The sequence below is a fragment of the Ptychodera flava genome, chromosome 17, assembly GCF_041260155.1.
Source record: "Ptychodera flava strain L36383 chromosome 17, AS_Pfla_20210202, whole genome shotgun sequence".
Lineage (NCBI taxonomy): Eukaryota > Metazoa > Hemichordata > Enteropneusta > Ptychoderidae > Ptychodera > Ptychodera flava.
The window spans coordinates 22,899,461-22,917,238 of record NC_091944.1 but is presented as its reverse complement, the minus strand read 5'-3'; the positions used below and the strand labels follow the sequence as shown (position 1 = coordinate 22,917,238).

The following is a 17,778-nucleotide window of genomic DNA, read 5'->3' as shown; positions in this document are numbered from 1 at the left end:
CTATGGTTACGGTCAGGTCACGTTTGGCGATGACGGAACATAGGGCCAGGGTGCCTTAGCACATCAGATTACTTAATCTCATTACATTTATTTTTGTTTGTTGTAACTAAAAGCGTCGAAAAGAAAGACATTACTTTATCGAATTGTATTGATCTGGCATTTTGGAGCAATTCGAGGTACTTGATAATAGTTCGATTTATTTGCTCCAATGTCAATATGATAATCATTCAATTTACCACTTTTCAAAGACAAAATCATGGATGGTACTTTAAAATAACACAATTGCGTCGTCCACTTCTGTTGATGCAGCATAAAGTTTATTCAGAAAAGATGATAGAATATATGCAAATTTGTTGTCCCACGAAATTGATCGAAAATGGCACGTGTTACATGGTGCCCGTCACGTCATCGAGTGTACTGTAGACTTCAAAAGTACACGCTAAAAGGTGTGTCACGATAGCAGTAAATGCATGTATTACTAAAATCATTAGATACATTCTGTTAAATAGTGATTTCGCTACATCAATACGCTGAATATATAATTATTAACTGTCTTAAGTGTCCTGTGATTCCAACATGTTGAAAATAATGCTTCATTATTTACCGCATAACTACTGGCACAACCAGATTCAAACGTGGAAGTTTGATTAAACAAAATAAAAAAGGCAGCGGAAGGCGATCGAACAGCGTATCTTTTCAGTCGGCTGTCATAGAAACGAACAATGAAGTACGTAATTTAAGGACAGTGTTTGAGAATTGAGTCAATGTAGGCGAACCCCGGCTCAAAGGCCAATCGATTTTTACAACAGATAGCTTCGGATACTTTACCCGCACATGGCGCATGTGGCCATAAATTCTCTCGTTGATATCGACCAGAAATAAATCGCCCATTGTCGTCGACAGCCGTCAGTCGATCAGAAATGGCCTCGCAAAGATCTGACTACCTGTGCACCGAAGGCAAAGTGTAATTGTTACCGGGTTAATAACTGACTTGCACCCGCCCATGCACCAAAAAACAATATTGAAAACACGCAGTATTTTTTTCACATCTTCTCTGAGGTGGCTGTTAAATAGCGTGACTCGCCTCGGGTGATTGCAGAATTTTCGAAATAGACTGTCCCATTCCTTCTAGAATAGACTGAAGTGTGTCGATTCTTGTACGGTCACAAGAAAGACATTGAAGAGTGGAATTAATGAATAATACTCGGAGAAAGAACGGCTGCATGTGTCGTAGCATGTACCGTAAAATAATCAATTAGTTCTACATAGTAATTCCTCTTTTAAGTTCATCCATTAAAATAAGTAATGTAGCACCATTCAATTTAAAATGAATGCGTCATATTTTTACCAAATGATGGCATCTGTGTGGTGACAATGGGGGAGTTACCGTTTGGATACCAAACTACGAAGTCCTCTGCCAACCAAAAGAGAAAGAGAGAGTACAAATACTGCAACACTGTGTGAACATGACTGCTACATAAACAGTTTGAAATGTCATGAATTAATGAAGTTTATCTAACGTAAGTATGCAAGGTAACTGATTTTCGAATCTTGTACTGTCTTCTGCATGAGTGAGCTACACTATAGAACGCCCCTTCGATAGAAATTGTGAATATACAAATGTGAAATGCTCTCTCTGTTTGTATCTGTCTCTGTCGACGTCGCTCTATTTCACAGTGATTTCCATGTATGTATATATGTATGTATGTATGTATGTATGTATGTATGTATGTATGCATGCCGTCTATTTATTATTCTATGAACCGATAATATTTGATTAACTTTCAGACCGTTTCTTTATACACAAATAAAAACATAAGACTGATAAAAACGAGCATTATGCAGTTTCTATATTCCTGCCGAAGAGGGCGTCACTCTGTTAGTCGCACACAGCCTACGATGGTGAGTAATTTTTTAGGAGTTTCCTCGCATCTTTCGTATGATAAGTTTATGTCATTGAATCTAACATTGTCTTCAACTCCTTGTGCACTGAACCAAAGTGTGTGAGGCTCTTCTATCTCTTCTTGGCGCATATCCTGTACGGTTGGGGTGACAGTGTTATACCAGCCACGGGTTTCATCGTCGGAGACTGGCAATCAGCGGCAGGCGAAATCCGGAACTCGTGCAGTAACCGTGTGAGGAGGAGGAATATCTCGGTCTTGGCCAATTGCTCTCCGAGGCACACCCGACGACCTGGTTGTCAAACATGGAAATGAATACTATAGTTGTTATCATAGCATGGGTGGGCATTCAGGGCTATTCATCATGCAGGCAATGCGGAGAGCTCTGCAGTGCATTATAGCAGCCACGTAAATGTAACTGGAGCAGGGCGGTATAGGTATTTATCATGACACTGGACAGTTCAAGAACAAGGTTAATCACATTCAGGATAAACTTTTGACCTCACAACTCCACTTATCATCTGTCAAACAGTGAGTGCCATTCCGCTTTATAGAGTTTCCCATGCCAGATATCTGAATGGGACTGATGGCGTCTCATGATGATGTCATTGAGTATTTAGATCGACAGCGCTCACCGCTCCAATGCCAACAGCATGAACAGTTTACGCGCTGTTTTGTAGATTATAGAGCGATTCTTAAAATGGTGGCGCTAACTAGGGCGGATATTTACTAAACTTTTTTAAGTACATTGATCGACTCTTAAACTTGATCGAGTAAAGAAATGGCCGGCAACAGAATGCCATGATAAACACAACAAGCGACCATTTGGTCACTTCTGTCGCTCTCCGAGTGGCTTCTGATTTACTGTTGAAATCTTAAAGTCGTGCGCTACTTACCAATACTGAACGGTATCAGCTCTTTGTATCTTTTTACTTTTCCTTCAGCATTGAGAAAGCGGGTCGGGTCGAATCGGTCCGGGTCTTTCCAGGTCTTTGGGTCGTTCAATGCTGACCACAGATTCACAATCAGCACCGTGTCCTTCGGTATTTTGTGACCCATTATCTCAGTGTCGGCTATTGTGGAGTGGGGCAGACAGATCGGCACTATACTGGCCATGCGGTGTATTTCTAAGGTGACCGCTTCAGTGTATGGCAGGTTGTGTCTGTCGGAGAAGCAAGGTTTTCTGTGCCGTCCCACAACGTCGTCCAGCTCCTTCTGCACTTTGGTCTGCACGTCTTCAAAGACGGCAAAATACAGCAGCGCCCAGCGCAGAGTTGTCGAGGCTGTCTCGGTGCCTGCAGCGAAAAGGTCGCTGACAACAGCAAACAGGTTGTCGTCATGGAAGCTGGAACCTTCCGTTGTCTTTCTTGCGTCCATCTCGGATAGGTAGGCCGATATCACGTCAGAGATGTCGTTCGGGTCGAAATTCAGCCGGTGCTCGTTAATTTTGTCGTTCAAGAAGTTTCGGTAGATTTCGAAGTTGTCAACTATCTCCTTCATGGGGCCGATCGGTAAATACTGCAAGATGGGGAAAAAGTTTGATATGGCCACGCTGCCGGCAAGCTCAAAATTCTTGTTGCAAAGATACAGAAGTCGCCTGAAAGTCGGGTCATCGTACTCAAACCGCTTGCCGAATATTATGGAAGAAATGATGTTGGCGATGGCGTTGGTCATGAAGTGGGTCGGGTCGAAAGCCTCGCCTTGTAGCTTTCGGATCTCCATACACAGGTGGTACGCCTCTTCAGTAACCCTGCCTTCCACAGTTGACTTTCCCATACCGAAGCTTCTCAACACACTCAGGGTGAATTTTCGCTGCTCCTTCCACGAGGCCCCGTAATAGGCGTTAACAACTCCTGAAATTTAAAATAATTTACTTGAGTCAATTGGGAAATTTACGTGGAAGGTAAAGCCAATATTGTTTCAGCATTATTAGTGCATACATTATCATAAAATGTGACTGTGTGTTTAACCTATCCTTTCGGGAACAATTTTCGCTATTATTCTGTAAAAGAAACAAATTAAATAATAAAAAGGACAGTTAAGACATTGCCCATTAAATTCATACCAAAGTACCAGATACAATTATTTGATGTCAAATGCCGTGCCTTATATATTTCAAAACTAGTAATTATCACTGTACAAAACAGATTGCTTTTTTTGAAATTTTATGTAATAAAAAAGGTGAAAGTAGATTTTATTGATGTAAAACATTTTGACACAACGCCTATCACAGCTTTCAATTCGTGAATACATACACTATAGCACTTAGATCACAGTAACCTTACTTGGTGAAATTCCAACGACATTTCCGAAGCGTCCTATGTATGGGTATACAAATCCCGGTATTTTGTGAATGAAATTATCATAACACTCCTTTTAAATTCGATCATGCTATCGATCATGCGTGCTAACAAGACTGGGCATGCTCACAGCTCGCCATCGAATCCCACAAACCGACAATTTCAGCGGTTAAAGAAATTGAGAGCATTTTGGTAACATCATTTCAACCAAATCTACAGTATTTGTAACAAATCTTCGCATGTTATATGACATAAACAATGTGAGATACACTTAACAATGGACTTTTTGGGCTTTCCAGGTGTTACTGTTGGAACTGCGCGACACTGTAATTTGACTCCATAAAAACCAGTGGCGAAGATTACTGTAAAATGAAATCTTGTAGAGGTCCTATCACCATAAAATGCATACAATCTTCTCTGTTCTTGGTCCGTCGTCATCATTATCGTCATCGTCGTCATCATCATCATCATTCATCATCATCATCATCATCATCATCATCATCATCATCATTATCATCATCATCAGCAGCAGCAGCAGCAGCGTCATAAGCATCATAATCATATTTTATGTTGTTCTTAAATGGACAGTCGCTTTAACTTTTGGTAAACATTTGCACCCTTTTTGTCCCAGTCCAGACTGAAATTCAGTCGTTCACAATAATACTGACCATTACACAAACACACAACGTACAAGTTGTTCAGTTGTAAAGTAGCATTTCGTCACAGTTTTAATGAAGATTAAGAATCTGAATTCTACAACCAGAACAAAACTAATGGACAACAACGTTACAGCCAACGGAGAACATATTTGAGGTAAAATACTTTGTGAGAGATCCACAGAGCGAGAAAATTGTGATAAAACTATTGTCAGTAGAACAGTGTCGTCTGCTTACTGTTTGTAATTTCTCTATCTTCTGATTGACAGAGAACAAATCGAAAACTCCGCTTTCTTCTTTGTTGTCTGTAGTCAGATGATAAATAGATTAAATCAAATCTGTAAAGTCTTAATTACTTACTTTAATAACTGTTAGGCAGGGCATGAATTCTGAGTATCTCGAAGATCTAACGACTTCGATCAAAGCTACAGAAAAATTCCTCTATACTGTAATTGTAGTTTTGGTCGTGCGAAAGGTTTCCTGTCATTCTCGATTCCGTTATCTCTATCTCATACAAAAAATGCCATATGCTAAACTTAATTGTTTTGTTATCATAGATGACCGGAAGACTTCTGGGCGAAAAGGATTAACCATATCATTTCGACATTCTTGTCGCACTCTCAATCTGACGGAAATAGTACTGTCAACTAGTACATCTTGAATCTCGTGTGATGGAACAGAGAATAACGTTATTTTCTTTTTCGATTTCACGTTTTGAACGTTTCTAACCGTAGAGAATAATCAACTTTTAAGTGTTTATCTGCTGTTTTCTCTAAACAAACATGTTCATCTGTGTGTAACCATGCAATTTATAAGGGTGTGCTATTTTAAGCCCTGTCGACAAAAACAGTCTTGGTACGGTCAGGCTAACACCTGCACAGGTCAAAAGAACAAGGCATCCTGACCGACAAGCATTCTGACGGACCCCCAAACACTGTAGAGTGGTAAAAATTGTAAAATACTGTCCACCAGGAGAACTGAAGCTCAAAGCGTATAATAAATGGCAACGATTTAAGAAAATATCGAGGTAACAATCGGAACTTACAAAAGGCAAAATCCTGGACAGTTACAATAAGTCTAATATCGAAAGGATCAATGGAACGAAATCAAAACTTCTAGCGTACGAACGAGACTAACAGACTTTTTGCAAAATGTTATCAAATATGTCAAGACTTCAATATTTGTCATGAAAATTCATATTTTGAAATTCTACAGTCATAACTGAGAGTTATTTCATTTAAAGGGGCAATGACTGTAACTTTTGACAACGTTTTCATGATTTCTCTTCTGTAAAACAAGTTAACGTTTTTTATTTGTCTCACTAAACACGTGACGACTGTATTTCTTGTTTCGAAAAATGAATTCGAATTTAGAAATTTTTATTGCGGTCACAAACTTATGCATATTTATAATGTGTATATTAAATAAGTTGTCTCAACTCCTCTAAAACAAAGACAGCTCAGTGAATGCGGATTGACCTGTCGCCCGGCAGCCATATTAGATCAGATTGCAAAACAAATTAACTCCTATACGTCACGCTGTAATACGTCATGCTTGTAGTAACTGTCAATGAAAGCCTTCCGGGCCTATCATTTACATGTAGCGCTAATTTTTAGGTATTTACTCTTGGTACTACATTAAATTGTAGAAGTAGCTGTCGTTTACCTAATTTACTGTATGTGGGCCTTACGGTCAGTTTGAGGCAAAGCCAGGATTTGTTTTGTCTCTTATCAGAGTGAAACACGGACGATCATTCTATTCAAACACTGCAGGCCTAATAAACACATATTGCCTGGTCATGAGGGCTATAGCGCCCGTCTATTACCCCGAGGGGCCCTGTGTTACCAGAAACACATCGCTATTCCCCTAGGCGTAGGCCGAGGGGTATAGCGATGTGTTTCTGGTAACACACGGCCACGAGGGGTAATAGACGGGCGCTATAGCCCGAATAAAGACCATGCTATAGGTGTTTTATAACACACCACATGCTCATGTTGTATTGTGATATAGTTTTTAATGTGTTTTGATGTTTTGTACTGCAACAATCCATTGTGACAAGTTTACTTGGCGATGTTTCTACAGCGTTTTCAGTTGTACGTGGTACCACTTTCTTTAAAAAAATATTCTAAGCATACCTAGCGACATCCTTAGTTACACTTTAATCTTTTCCGTCGATGAGCTGTTCAAGTTCCTACGCTGTTGGAATGTTGGAAAATGTTGGAAAATCTGTTTTAGAGAATGTGTTGTCACCTAACCCGGACGCACAGCACGTTCTAGTCACCCGCCATTGTTGCAAAGCAGCAGACGATACTACGGTCACGTGACCGGACACTTCAAAAATTTGGTCAGAACCATTTCCCTAGGGAAATAGCTGTTCAAAAAATACCCTCTGACGTCACTTTTGTCGATCCGGTGGGGACTAGACGTATCCATTTTCACATCACGTGACGTATTCTGGTAAATCGCGACACGGAATGAGCATGTGGCGTGTTATAATAAACACCTATTGCCTGGTCATGAGGGCTATAGCGCACGTCTATTACCCCGAGGGGCCGTGTGTTACCAGAAACACATCGCTATTCCCCGAGGCCGTAGGCCGAGGGGTATAGCGATGTGTTTCTGGTAACACACAGCCACGAGGGGTAATAGACGAGCACTATAGCCCGAATAAAGACCAGGCTATAGGTGTTTTATAACACACCACATGCTCATGTTGTATTGTTATATAGTTTTTAATGTGTTTTGATATTTTGCACCGCAACAATCCATTGTGACAAGTTTACTGAGCGATGTACAGCGGTTTCAGTTGTACGTGGTACTACTTTCTTTCAAAAAATATTCGAAGCATATGCCTACCTAGCGACATCCTTATTGCACTTTAATCTTTTCCGTCGATGAGCTGTTCAAGTTCCTACGCTGTTGGAATGTTTGAAAATGTTGGAAAATCTGTTTTAGAGAATGTGTCGTCATCCCGGACGCACATCACGTTCCAGTCACCCGCCATTGTTGCAAAGCTGCAGACGACACTCCGCCCGTGACGGTCACGTGACCGGGCACGTTTCCAAATTTGGTCAGAACTATTTCCCTAGGGAAATAGCTTTTCAAAAAATACCCTCTGACGTCACTTTTTTCAATCCGGTGGGGACTAGACGTATCTATTTTCTCGTCAAGTGACGTATTCTGGCGAATCGCAACACGGAATGAGCATGTGGCGTGTTATATTGACGTATATGGTTTACATCAAATGCTTCCATTGCCAAATAGTCCCAGAGATTAACTCGCTCATAATAATCGAGGAGCAACTACACTGGCTTGTAATGTTCACGATTTCTGGAGCATATTTCAACCGTTGGGTACTTCGAGACACCGCGGGTCAGTGAAAGAAAACTCTTAATGTCCAATGTTTTCTTGATGTTGAACATATGTTTCATCGCTGTGCAAGACATTCGCACCAGCTTGTGATCTGGGACCAACGCCCTAAGGAAGGTTTCAATAATCGTGTTGGGAGGGGATATGTGGGGCATGTTATCTTTAAAACTGTGACCCTCTTCGGTATCCTTTTCTTGAATGTGACCCATTTTACCCATATATATATATATATATATATATATATATATATATATATATATATATATATATATATATATATATATATATATATATATCACAGCGGAAAAACAAGACAAATAGCCCAAGGATGCTTAATGGATGAACGGTCAGCTTGGTAGCTAAGCTATCATCTGCGGCAAGTCCGGTAGTCTACGGTTAAGCCTTTATTAAAAAACCAACGTTTCGTCTTTGACTATCCACGTTTTGTCGAAACGTTGGTTTTTTAATAAACGTCGAAACGTTGGTTTTTTAATAAAGTCGAAACGTTGGTTTTTTAATAAAGGCTTAACCGTAGACTACCGGACTTGTCTCCTTTACCAAACTCAAGATACCCTATTTCAAGTCCATGTCTCTAAACTGGTGCATCCTCTTTGTAGTTAGACTGAGTGCAGTTTCTCTCCTAACAAACTTATCATCTGCACTATTCAGAACGATATTTCTGTAACCTTTTGCTGTATTTGTGAAGTGTGCTGCATACTCAAGGGGAGCGTAAGGGACATCCTCGTGAGACGAATCTTTCAGTCTGCACGGAATTCTGTCCATATTTTCCACTTTCGGCAGAACTAAAACTTGTTAAAGTTCTTCTTAGGGGAGAAAATTGTTTCATCAGTTGTTGTTTTACAGGATTTATGAAACCAACCTGTCCATGTTCGTCATCTCTTAGCTCGTCCTCTCGGACACTTTTCTTCACAGAGACTCTCCGAACACCCCGAACTCTCCCCATATAATGACTAAAAGCTCCCTGAGAGAGGACACGCGAGCACGTGAGGTTAATGGACGGTGGTTGTGCCCTGGTTTCATCGACCGAGTTAATGGATGCGGAAACGCGGCGTTCCTCACATTTTATCGCAGCTTGTGGCGTATATGTTTCTTCCGCATTTATCATTTGATGCCCAGGGATTATATTATGTCGAGTGTGCTTTCACAAATATGATCGATGTGAGAGCCTCTACGTAATTGCGAGCGCAAAATGCCAGAATCCATTTACTATTTTTCAGCCAAAGCGCAATAATCCTCAGACGTATTCCACGGAAAAGAGGCGGCAAGGCGTCTTTGACTATCCAGCGGTGAGGAGGAGAGAGGGGGGCTGAAGAAATGGGGATAGACACATGTTCGGGCAGACAGAGAAGTAGGTAGACAGAAAAAAAGAACATGATATTTTTTCGGCAAAGAAATAATGCAAAAAACAATAAAATAGAAATCAAGAACAAAATAGCGCAATACTCAAAATATTAAGAGGACACAGAAGGAACAAAATTATGAGTGTTTAACAAAATGAGTATTTTGGTCTAGCGTGAAGAAAGGCAGGGCTAATAAGCGGAAACTAACATCCGCTTGAATTATAAAGGCGAAAGGTCATTCATTTTGGCGGCAAAACCACACTTCTTTCCTGCCTCTCTTTCATTCACACGGTTTTGCGCAATGTTGGATAGACACGATTATTCCTTGCAAATCATTTTGCAGTAAAATACCAATGCCGACAACAACGTGGAAAAGGCTCCTTTGTTTTGTCAGTAAACTGCCGTTTATTTTCTCCGTAAATGATGACGAAAATACTTAGTGTTCAGATCGATCATAGATCTCCGATTATTGACAGAATGATGAATTTTAGAGTGGAACTCATTTGCCAACAAAAGCGTTGCGTGCTCTGCACACTGCATCGTGTTGGTATGTGACATACTGCGCATTTTAACATACCTTAAGGGGAAAAAAGGAAGAAAATATTTCTCTGGTTCACAAATAATGACATTATTAATAATTATCAGGCTATGCAGGGCGACTGATAAAGAAGGCATTTGTAAAGTGATCTAATCTTATAATGTGAGTTACCAGCAGGGAAAATGTACGCTTCTTCGAATTTTATCCAGCACGATTGTCTCAAAGAACTGAATCTATAGTTTTATGGAGTTTTATATTTTGTACCGGCATTGATGGACGTGCAAGGCAAACTTCTGAAGGGTTTTGTCCTGTTGACTGTCTTCAGAAAACGAACCAGATGTTTACCTTGACGTTGGAGCATACTGTTTGCCAAGTTTACTGCAGAAATGTCCCGCTCTTCCTCTGCCAAATCTGTGTCTCTCGGTTTCCTTTGGCAGAAGCCACTTTCGTACAATGGCAAACACTGCTTTGAACTTAATCGATCTCCCAAGGGAATCGGCGAAAACGCGAACATTTGCCGCGGGCGAGTGTAAGCGAATGAATTAGCATGCCCAGTTCCATAAATAGCTGAAAATCCGGGCGCAGGTGGGATTCTGGGGTTAAGGTGAAACAAAGGTCAACTTTTTTCGTCCGCGAGTTACTTCTTTCAACACCAATCACAAATTGTGCCCGCTTTTCAGAGTACATATAGACATGTACATTGTGTAGAACAATGTGCGCTTGGAAATACACGCATAAATGATACTTCCCGATGCATTTATCAGTCTAATCTATTTTTGGTTTAAATTAATCCTGCTCTCCGAACAGTCTGTAAATAGTAACGGCTAATTGTGTTTGCGTACTATTTCTGTCCTATCCAAATGTCCATTATGTCTGCTGATGCTCGTATCCGGCCCAAAATAATAGGGACACGTGCCAGATGTGAAAGGGTGCTTTCATTAAAACGCCAAACAGTGAAATCGCTTTTATTCCCGAAATAGAATCAGTCCCAAGATGGTATGGCTGCAAAAGTAAAGGGGATTTTTGATCGCCCTGTGACAAAGACTGACTGGACTTCGAAAGTGTTCTCCCTGTCTGTACTGACTGACAGGGTCAGTCAAAGGTCGCCATGTGTTCATTAAAAACGGAACCCTTTTGCCTTAGGATTCACGTGGCGGACTCGGAAGGAAGTGTACCTCCGTGACCACAGACATCCTGGGCTGCAACAAAGCGTCGGCACTTTCTTGAAACTTTAGGAACACCTATGTAGGCCACGACGCCCTGCCTAAATCTGTGACAAAACTTCAAAGCATACATTATTCTTCCTAACATGAAGGCTTCCTATCCTTTCCTGTCAATGCCTATGTATATTTGAGTAAAAGCAGACTGGTAAGGCCAAAAAAACCCAACTGTTTCTGTTCACGGCGCGCATTACTTGAAGGCCTTCGCGCCACCCCTTTTTTCTGTTCCTGTGGAGCGGAGATGGATTATGGAGAATATGACTTATTAATGTTGCAAGATGGTGTGCTCTGCAAGACTACCCCCTCCCCAGCATTCAAATAAGCAGAATTCAATACAAAACTGTTACATCAAAATAAATGTTCACAATACATTTGGAAAGCAGCTGACTGACCAGAACAAATAATATCTTGAAAATAAAATAAATGTGTGTGGTTGCGCGATTACACTTCACTAACTTAATTCATATCTTTTAGGCGATTTTTCTTTAAACAAAAGTTCAGTGTGTTGGTGGGCAGATCTACAGCCTTCCTGCAGTGAACAATGGAAGTGAGGAGCGTCCCCTTATATAGGGATGAAATTTCGTGAGAAGGTATCAAATAGATGACAGCCAACGGCCTGGTTCAATCCTACGATGCTGAAAACCGACAGGGTCACAGCTACTGCATCGTCACTGCAAGAGAATTTATATTCTCCTTCTAAAAGAACACAAAGAAATTCCACACAGGATTGCCATGCCACCCAAGCTTCCTTCAAGAATAAGGACAATTGTAAAGTAAAAACTAGTCCATATTTTTGTGACCTTGACATATTTCGACATCAGAAGCCACTATCTATCTTCCACGAAATGAGAAACATCAACATCACGATAGAAAACATGTAAAAAATATCAACGAGATGACAGCAAACGGTCTGGTTCGATCCTACGACCGAGTCATTCGTGGAGACATTATATCTACTTAACAACTCCTTAAGTGTCACAATATTCTACTGAACAACCCTTTGAATGTAAGTCGGCAATAGACAGGAATTTGAAGCGGAAAAATTAATGGGTTGTCCAGCAACTTTCCTCAGTTTTGGTACGCTGACTCATGACTTACTTTTGAGTAGTATCACAGCGAAACTGCGAAGAGACTCAAGGCAGCAAGGGGAAGCCGGGTGATTATTTAAGGTAGTACGCGCTTTGAAAACAATAGACTTAAACTTTTGCCCAAACTTTCCTCGGTGAAGCTTTCAATTCTTTTACCAAATCAAGAATAAATATCAAGGGCCTCCGTGCAAGTTTGAGTACAACAGACTCAAATTACCTAACTTTTACCGCTCCTTAAAATTCAAAATGGCCGCCTTCCCTGTGTTACCTCAATGGGGAAAATGAATTTTCGATATTCAAAAAACTAAGACGGCGAGTTTTATTACTGTGAGAGCTTTCAAATTAATCCCCCGCAAGACTGGTGGATCAGAAAGGTATTGGGAAAAATTTGAGAGCCCGACTATCTGTCCCCGAGGCGTATTCTACCTTAATATACAAGTTGACGATTGGAAAGAATATTTAGGAGTGTATGGCCTTTTTGGCTACAAGATAAGGTAGGAGAAATTTTGATGACAGAATGGATGTCCTGATTCATGAATATCGTGCTATTTTTAAGCTACTCTTATGTCCCCCCCCCCTCCCGCTCCCTTTCGCTTTAATTGCGTCGAAAAATTCCCGCTGTCTATCATGGCATCAAATCGCAAAGTTGTTTACACGCATAATCAGCACGGCAGCATTCTTCGTTGCCGATGCAAAGAGTATAAGGGTCGCAGGACAGTAATCGTCGATTTTGAGACTTCAATTGCTGTTTACAAAACTTTATTATCAGGCCCTTAACGGTTGTAAAGTGTTGATATTAAATGATTCAAACCAACTTTACTGAAAAGGCATTGAGAAATGGACTTATATAAATGTATATTGATGATTAATAGCTGTCAATCAATTCCCTCATATTGTTACTTTTTGTCAATTAAATTATATAATCGGGCAAAGAGGTTTTCTATTTTGTTAGTATGTAAATCGATAAATCCGTAGACACATATCTACATGTCACAACACTAAAGTTATCATGAGAGTAACACATGAAATTAATTTTTGTTAATTTGGTGACTGGATCATCCTTAATGATGCTTAATGTGATCGTTTTATCTCAAAAATCGATGAAATGCAACATTCTGCGAAGAGGCTAACGTACGGTCAGCCATAAAGAGATGAAGATGCGGCTGGTTGACGCAGAAGCTACGACAGCGTTGAATTCCCACTCTGCGGCAATCGCGGTCGCCAGAAGTAGGACGAGGACACACAGCTGGTCTCGATCGGCAAGCACGCGTCAAGATATTCATCTACGCATGACAACAGAACGCGTCCGCATAGCAACCGATTACTGCATTGTTCGCAAACCGAGGCCTCCTGTACATTTCAGTCGACACAAATCCTTCTATCAATTAATAAATTATATTAACTGCGCTAAAAACTTATTTCACATAGTGATAAATTTTTATGAGTCAGGTCACACTCAGTTCAAACAATTCGACTGTTACTTTTTACGCCCTCTCCCCCGGTATTCACTCCTAAAATGAGAAGTGTATCATACTTACAATTTGGGGTATGAAGTTGATTTAAACTAGCTGAGTATAATGGACAGCTGTTTATTATGCTTTGCGCAAGGCGATGCCTTCCTACGTCTGTGTTTTTACAACTGACTACAACGCACTCGGTGGTTTTGAAGCAGGCATTGATAAATGACAGCATCTCTGGCCCTTGACGTCATACAAGGGTTACTATTCCATACAAACTACCCAAATGGCTAATAAGCCCGTGCCATATTTTTGTTTATTCGTGGCAAATGACGTCAGCACACACCAGCACCGTGTACAGCGTGACTTATGACTTTACCATCCTGTCCTCGTCATGGGCGACCAAGCCGTTGCCTCAGGGACGATGTAAACATATGTTCTAGATTTAGTCCATCCCGAGATTACGATGTAATGCTGTGTGAAACGAGCACAGTTAACAGCAGAGGAAGAGGAGAAAATATTTTATTCTTTCGGGCAGTTCCCCACTATTTTTTCCCAAATTGTCGAAACAATTGTAGGGGTCTAAATTATAGCAAATGATAATAATGGCGCCACTCTCGATTAGACACAAGATACCTGTCATGTTTTGTACGGTCGCCGCCGCATGTCACCATTCTTTTGTTATGTCAGCACATACGGTAAACTTTACTCTCATTGTCGGTATTCATGTATACATATGACCAATGTCGATGACTTTTACCGTGAATACAAGAGAAAATGCAATTTCCTTTCGTTTGTCGTAAATAGGAGAAACTCTTCATTAGTCGGTACAATTAGCATTGATCTCACAAAAGGTCCGTTTACATCCAAAAAATGACACTGTAACATCGGCTCATGTTCATCCTCTGATTTTGTCACAAATTCCCGGAATGTACTAAATGCATTTGCAACACAATTATTGAATGTCACATGCAAAACAGTATCAAAATTTAGGAACTACTTTTTTCGTGGTCAGCATTTTCTTCCGACCCCTGACAATATTACTGCTCGCTCCCAGGTATATGACACAATGCAACTGTGAACCACAATCAGGTGATCTGTCCGTAACAATGCTAAAACGGATGCAAGTTGTAAAGGCAATAAAAACGTCAACTAAGAAAGATTTTAACACTGTGAATTCAGCTCTGCACAAAAAATAAAGTCATTTATTACTTGTTGTGTATGTGATTAGCTATATCTATGACACGCGTACGTGCGATAATATTTTTGCCATGGGACGGCGTTCTTTTAAATACTTACAGCAAAAACGTCAGCCTACAGCGAGCCACAACAAGCCGACACGAGATTATGACACTTAACGCATGCCCACGGATTTAGTAATTCGAAAGGATAATACAACGATCCGTACGAGTAAACGCTGAAGGTCACAGAGGTGTCACCTACTTATCAGGTATATAACTGAGGAGTGAAGAAGGTCACTATACAGAACATCGCGCCATATCCCATTATCAACTCAATCTTTAATTTACGGTCCCAGCGCTTCGCAACGTCACATCAAGTGTTTATATCGGATGACTCTTCTCTTTGGAAAAGGGTGTTTACTGATCGCAGATTATTACATGCCATCATAATAGAACTGTGAGAGCAAAATATCCCAAAATTGAAAAAACGCCGGATCTTATGTAATACATACATACATACATACATACATACATACATACATACATACATACATACATACATACATACATACATACATACAATACACCTTTACACGCAAGTCTATATGTTTTAAGTTCTTATATGAATACGTGTGTGGGAAAAACAATAAAATTAAAAGGATGGACGCGTACTTTCAACTCAGTAGCCCATAAGAGAGCTCCACCCAGTTTATGCTACTGAAATTTTGTTTATCGCTGGAGCATTTGAAGACTGTTAAATTTAATGCGATGCTTTCACAGTGATCATAAAAATACGCTCACAATATACCACGTTGTCATGACTGCTATGGATCTGCTGATGTGTACGCGGTGAACATTATGAAAGTTTCATCAGTGAGAGGATGGAGGCATTTTGCCCAGATTATTATTATTTGTAGTTTATCTCCGTCCTTCCTCATTCCGTCTTTTAAATTCAGTAAAGATATATCTGGCTTATTTCTAACCTGCGGCTTCCTTGCACTTATTCAAAAAATCAGAAGCTAGTGTGCTCCTTTAAGATAAATATAAAACAAACTCACCTAATTGTTTGGTTGTACGCTGCATTATCGGCATACTAGGTCGACTGTTACAAAATTCACCTTTTTTAACAAGAGCTTCTCTGATTGCTTTGTAGCCATTTATCACCACAACAAGTTCCGTTCCAAGCCGAAGACTGAACACAGGGCCGTATTTTTCACCCAGGTCGGCCAAAATACGGTGCGGCTCGTTATTGACGAAGGATGGAAGGCAGCCGATGAGCGGCCAACCCCACGGCCCGGGCGGGAACTTGCTTATGAGCAGCGGTTTGACGTAGTGGAGCAGAGTCAGAAAAATTGCGAAGGCCAGCAGAAAAACCTGTATATCTGTGAGCGGAAGATAGACTTTCATTGTGGCTGACTGGCTGCGCCCGACTCGTCGCGTGTCTGCATTGAAGCCAGCCCTTGTCGAATGCGTAGTATGCACTGAATGGGGCAATGTTTAAAATGCATGCCAACACGTGGGCAGTTGTTTTATGCCGGAGCTGCGTATGTAGAGCGGGTGTGTTCGCTTGAATGCTGGACGTATTTCCGAGTCCAATCATGAACACCGTACGTAAGAAGAGCATCGCGGATTTTTCATGTCTCGTTTGACAGGGAAAGTGGAACGGAAGCGAGGAGGCGTACGCTTCTCACCGGTCACGTCTGCATGCCGCTCCCCGAGGGCTGGAAAGGTATCATTGACTCGCGATTCCCCGCACCTTAATGAATAATCCGATTGGACACCGAGCAGAACGGTGTCATTTCTGGTATCTGTGCCGAACAAAATCGAACACACGACCTCTTTTTATTTTATCAAGGATCACGAAGAAGCAAAATGAGATGATCCCGAACGCGTATTTCCACGTTTCCACGGTGACGATGCCTTTAGCCCATGAATAAATTGCATCATCATTTTCAAATATTTCAAAATACCAAAACTGTGAGCTATAGTAAACCGAGGTGTACAGCTCGAGAGCAAAACTGTTTTAAACTAACGATGTCGCATCTTGGTAGTCTAATTTGCATACAATAAACTTTTGCTAAAGATTAACTTTCTTTTTAAAATTTAGTAACGAATCGTCTCTCTTCCGCGTTGAACAGCGTCTAACAGTTGGCCTACATTTCAAATACATTTTGATTACTCGTGTAAATTCTCTTGCCATTTCTACTAAGCAGAAAAACATTTGATATCCTGGGAGAGAGGATTTAGAAGATTTTTGACAAAAATCCAAAGTACTTTTGTTGCATTTTACGGATACAGAAGCTGCATTTTTATTTCTTTGCAAATATAAAGAGTGCTGAAGAAGTTTCCTTTTTTACGCTGCAACGTGGAATATCATTTTTCTCTTTTGGGATGTTCGCATGTCTCTGTTGCCAAGGTAATAATGGGAAATTATTGGCTGTCTGATACAGTGTTAGTCTTCACGCAAGACTGAGTCCACGGTGACTTTTTTCATCCTTCATCAGTAATCTTGCTGCGGTACAGGTTGCTTCAATTCTCTTTCAAACTTTCCAGCAGAACAGGGAATATTGGCATTTAAGTGCGCGCATGCGCGGAAAAATAGATCCCTCTGCTAAAAAACAGGTGTCAGAATTCACAAAGTCGGAAAAGATAATTCCGAGTGAAACATGAAGAAAAAAATATAAAACTCCACAGTCAATCTGCCAGA

General features: G+C 40.6%; 1 protein-coding gene across 1 annotated transcript; it reads right to left on the bottom strand.

The window, feature by feature from the left end:
- Nucleotides 1-295: 295 nt before the first annotated feature.
- Nucleotides 296-16,684, bottom strand: LOC139115817 (cytochrome P450 2J2-like). The gene is made up of 3 exons (XM_070678191.1): nucleotides 16,130-16,684; nucleotides 2,798-3,754; nucleotides 296-2,193 (listed from the first exon to the last, which is right to left on the bottom strand). Exons 1-3 carry the CDS (start codon nucleotides 16,476-16,478, stop codon nucleotides 2,015-2,017), a joined length of 1,485 nt encoding a protein of 494 aa, XP_070534292.1. The 5' UTR covers nucleotides 16,479-16,684; the 3' UTR covers nucleotides 296-2,014.
- Between the last annotated feature and the right edge of the window lie 1,094 nt (nucleotides 16,685-17,778).

Bases quoted from the DNA above. Each gene is read 5' to 3' on its own strand.
- LOC139115817 (XM_070678191.1), bottom strand. From the start codon at position 16,478: ATGAAAGTCTATCTTCCGCTCACAGATATACAGGTTTTTCTGCTGGCC. The intron at 3,755-16,129 runs GTGAGTTTGTTT...TTTAAATTTCAG, and splicing joins GCGTACAACCAAACAATTAG to GAGTTGTTAACGCCTATTAC. The intron at 2,194-2,797 runs GTAAGTAGCGCA...TTTGACAACCAG, and splicing joins GCTGATACCGTTCAGTATTG to GTCGTCGGGTGTGCCTCGGA.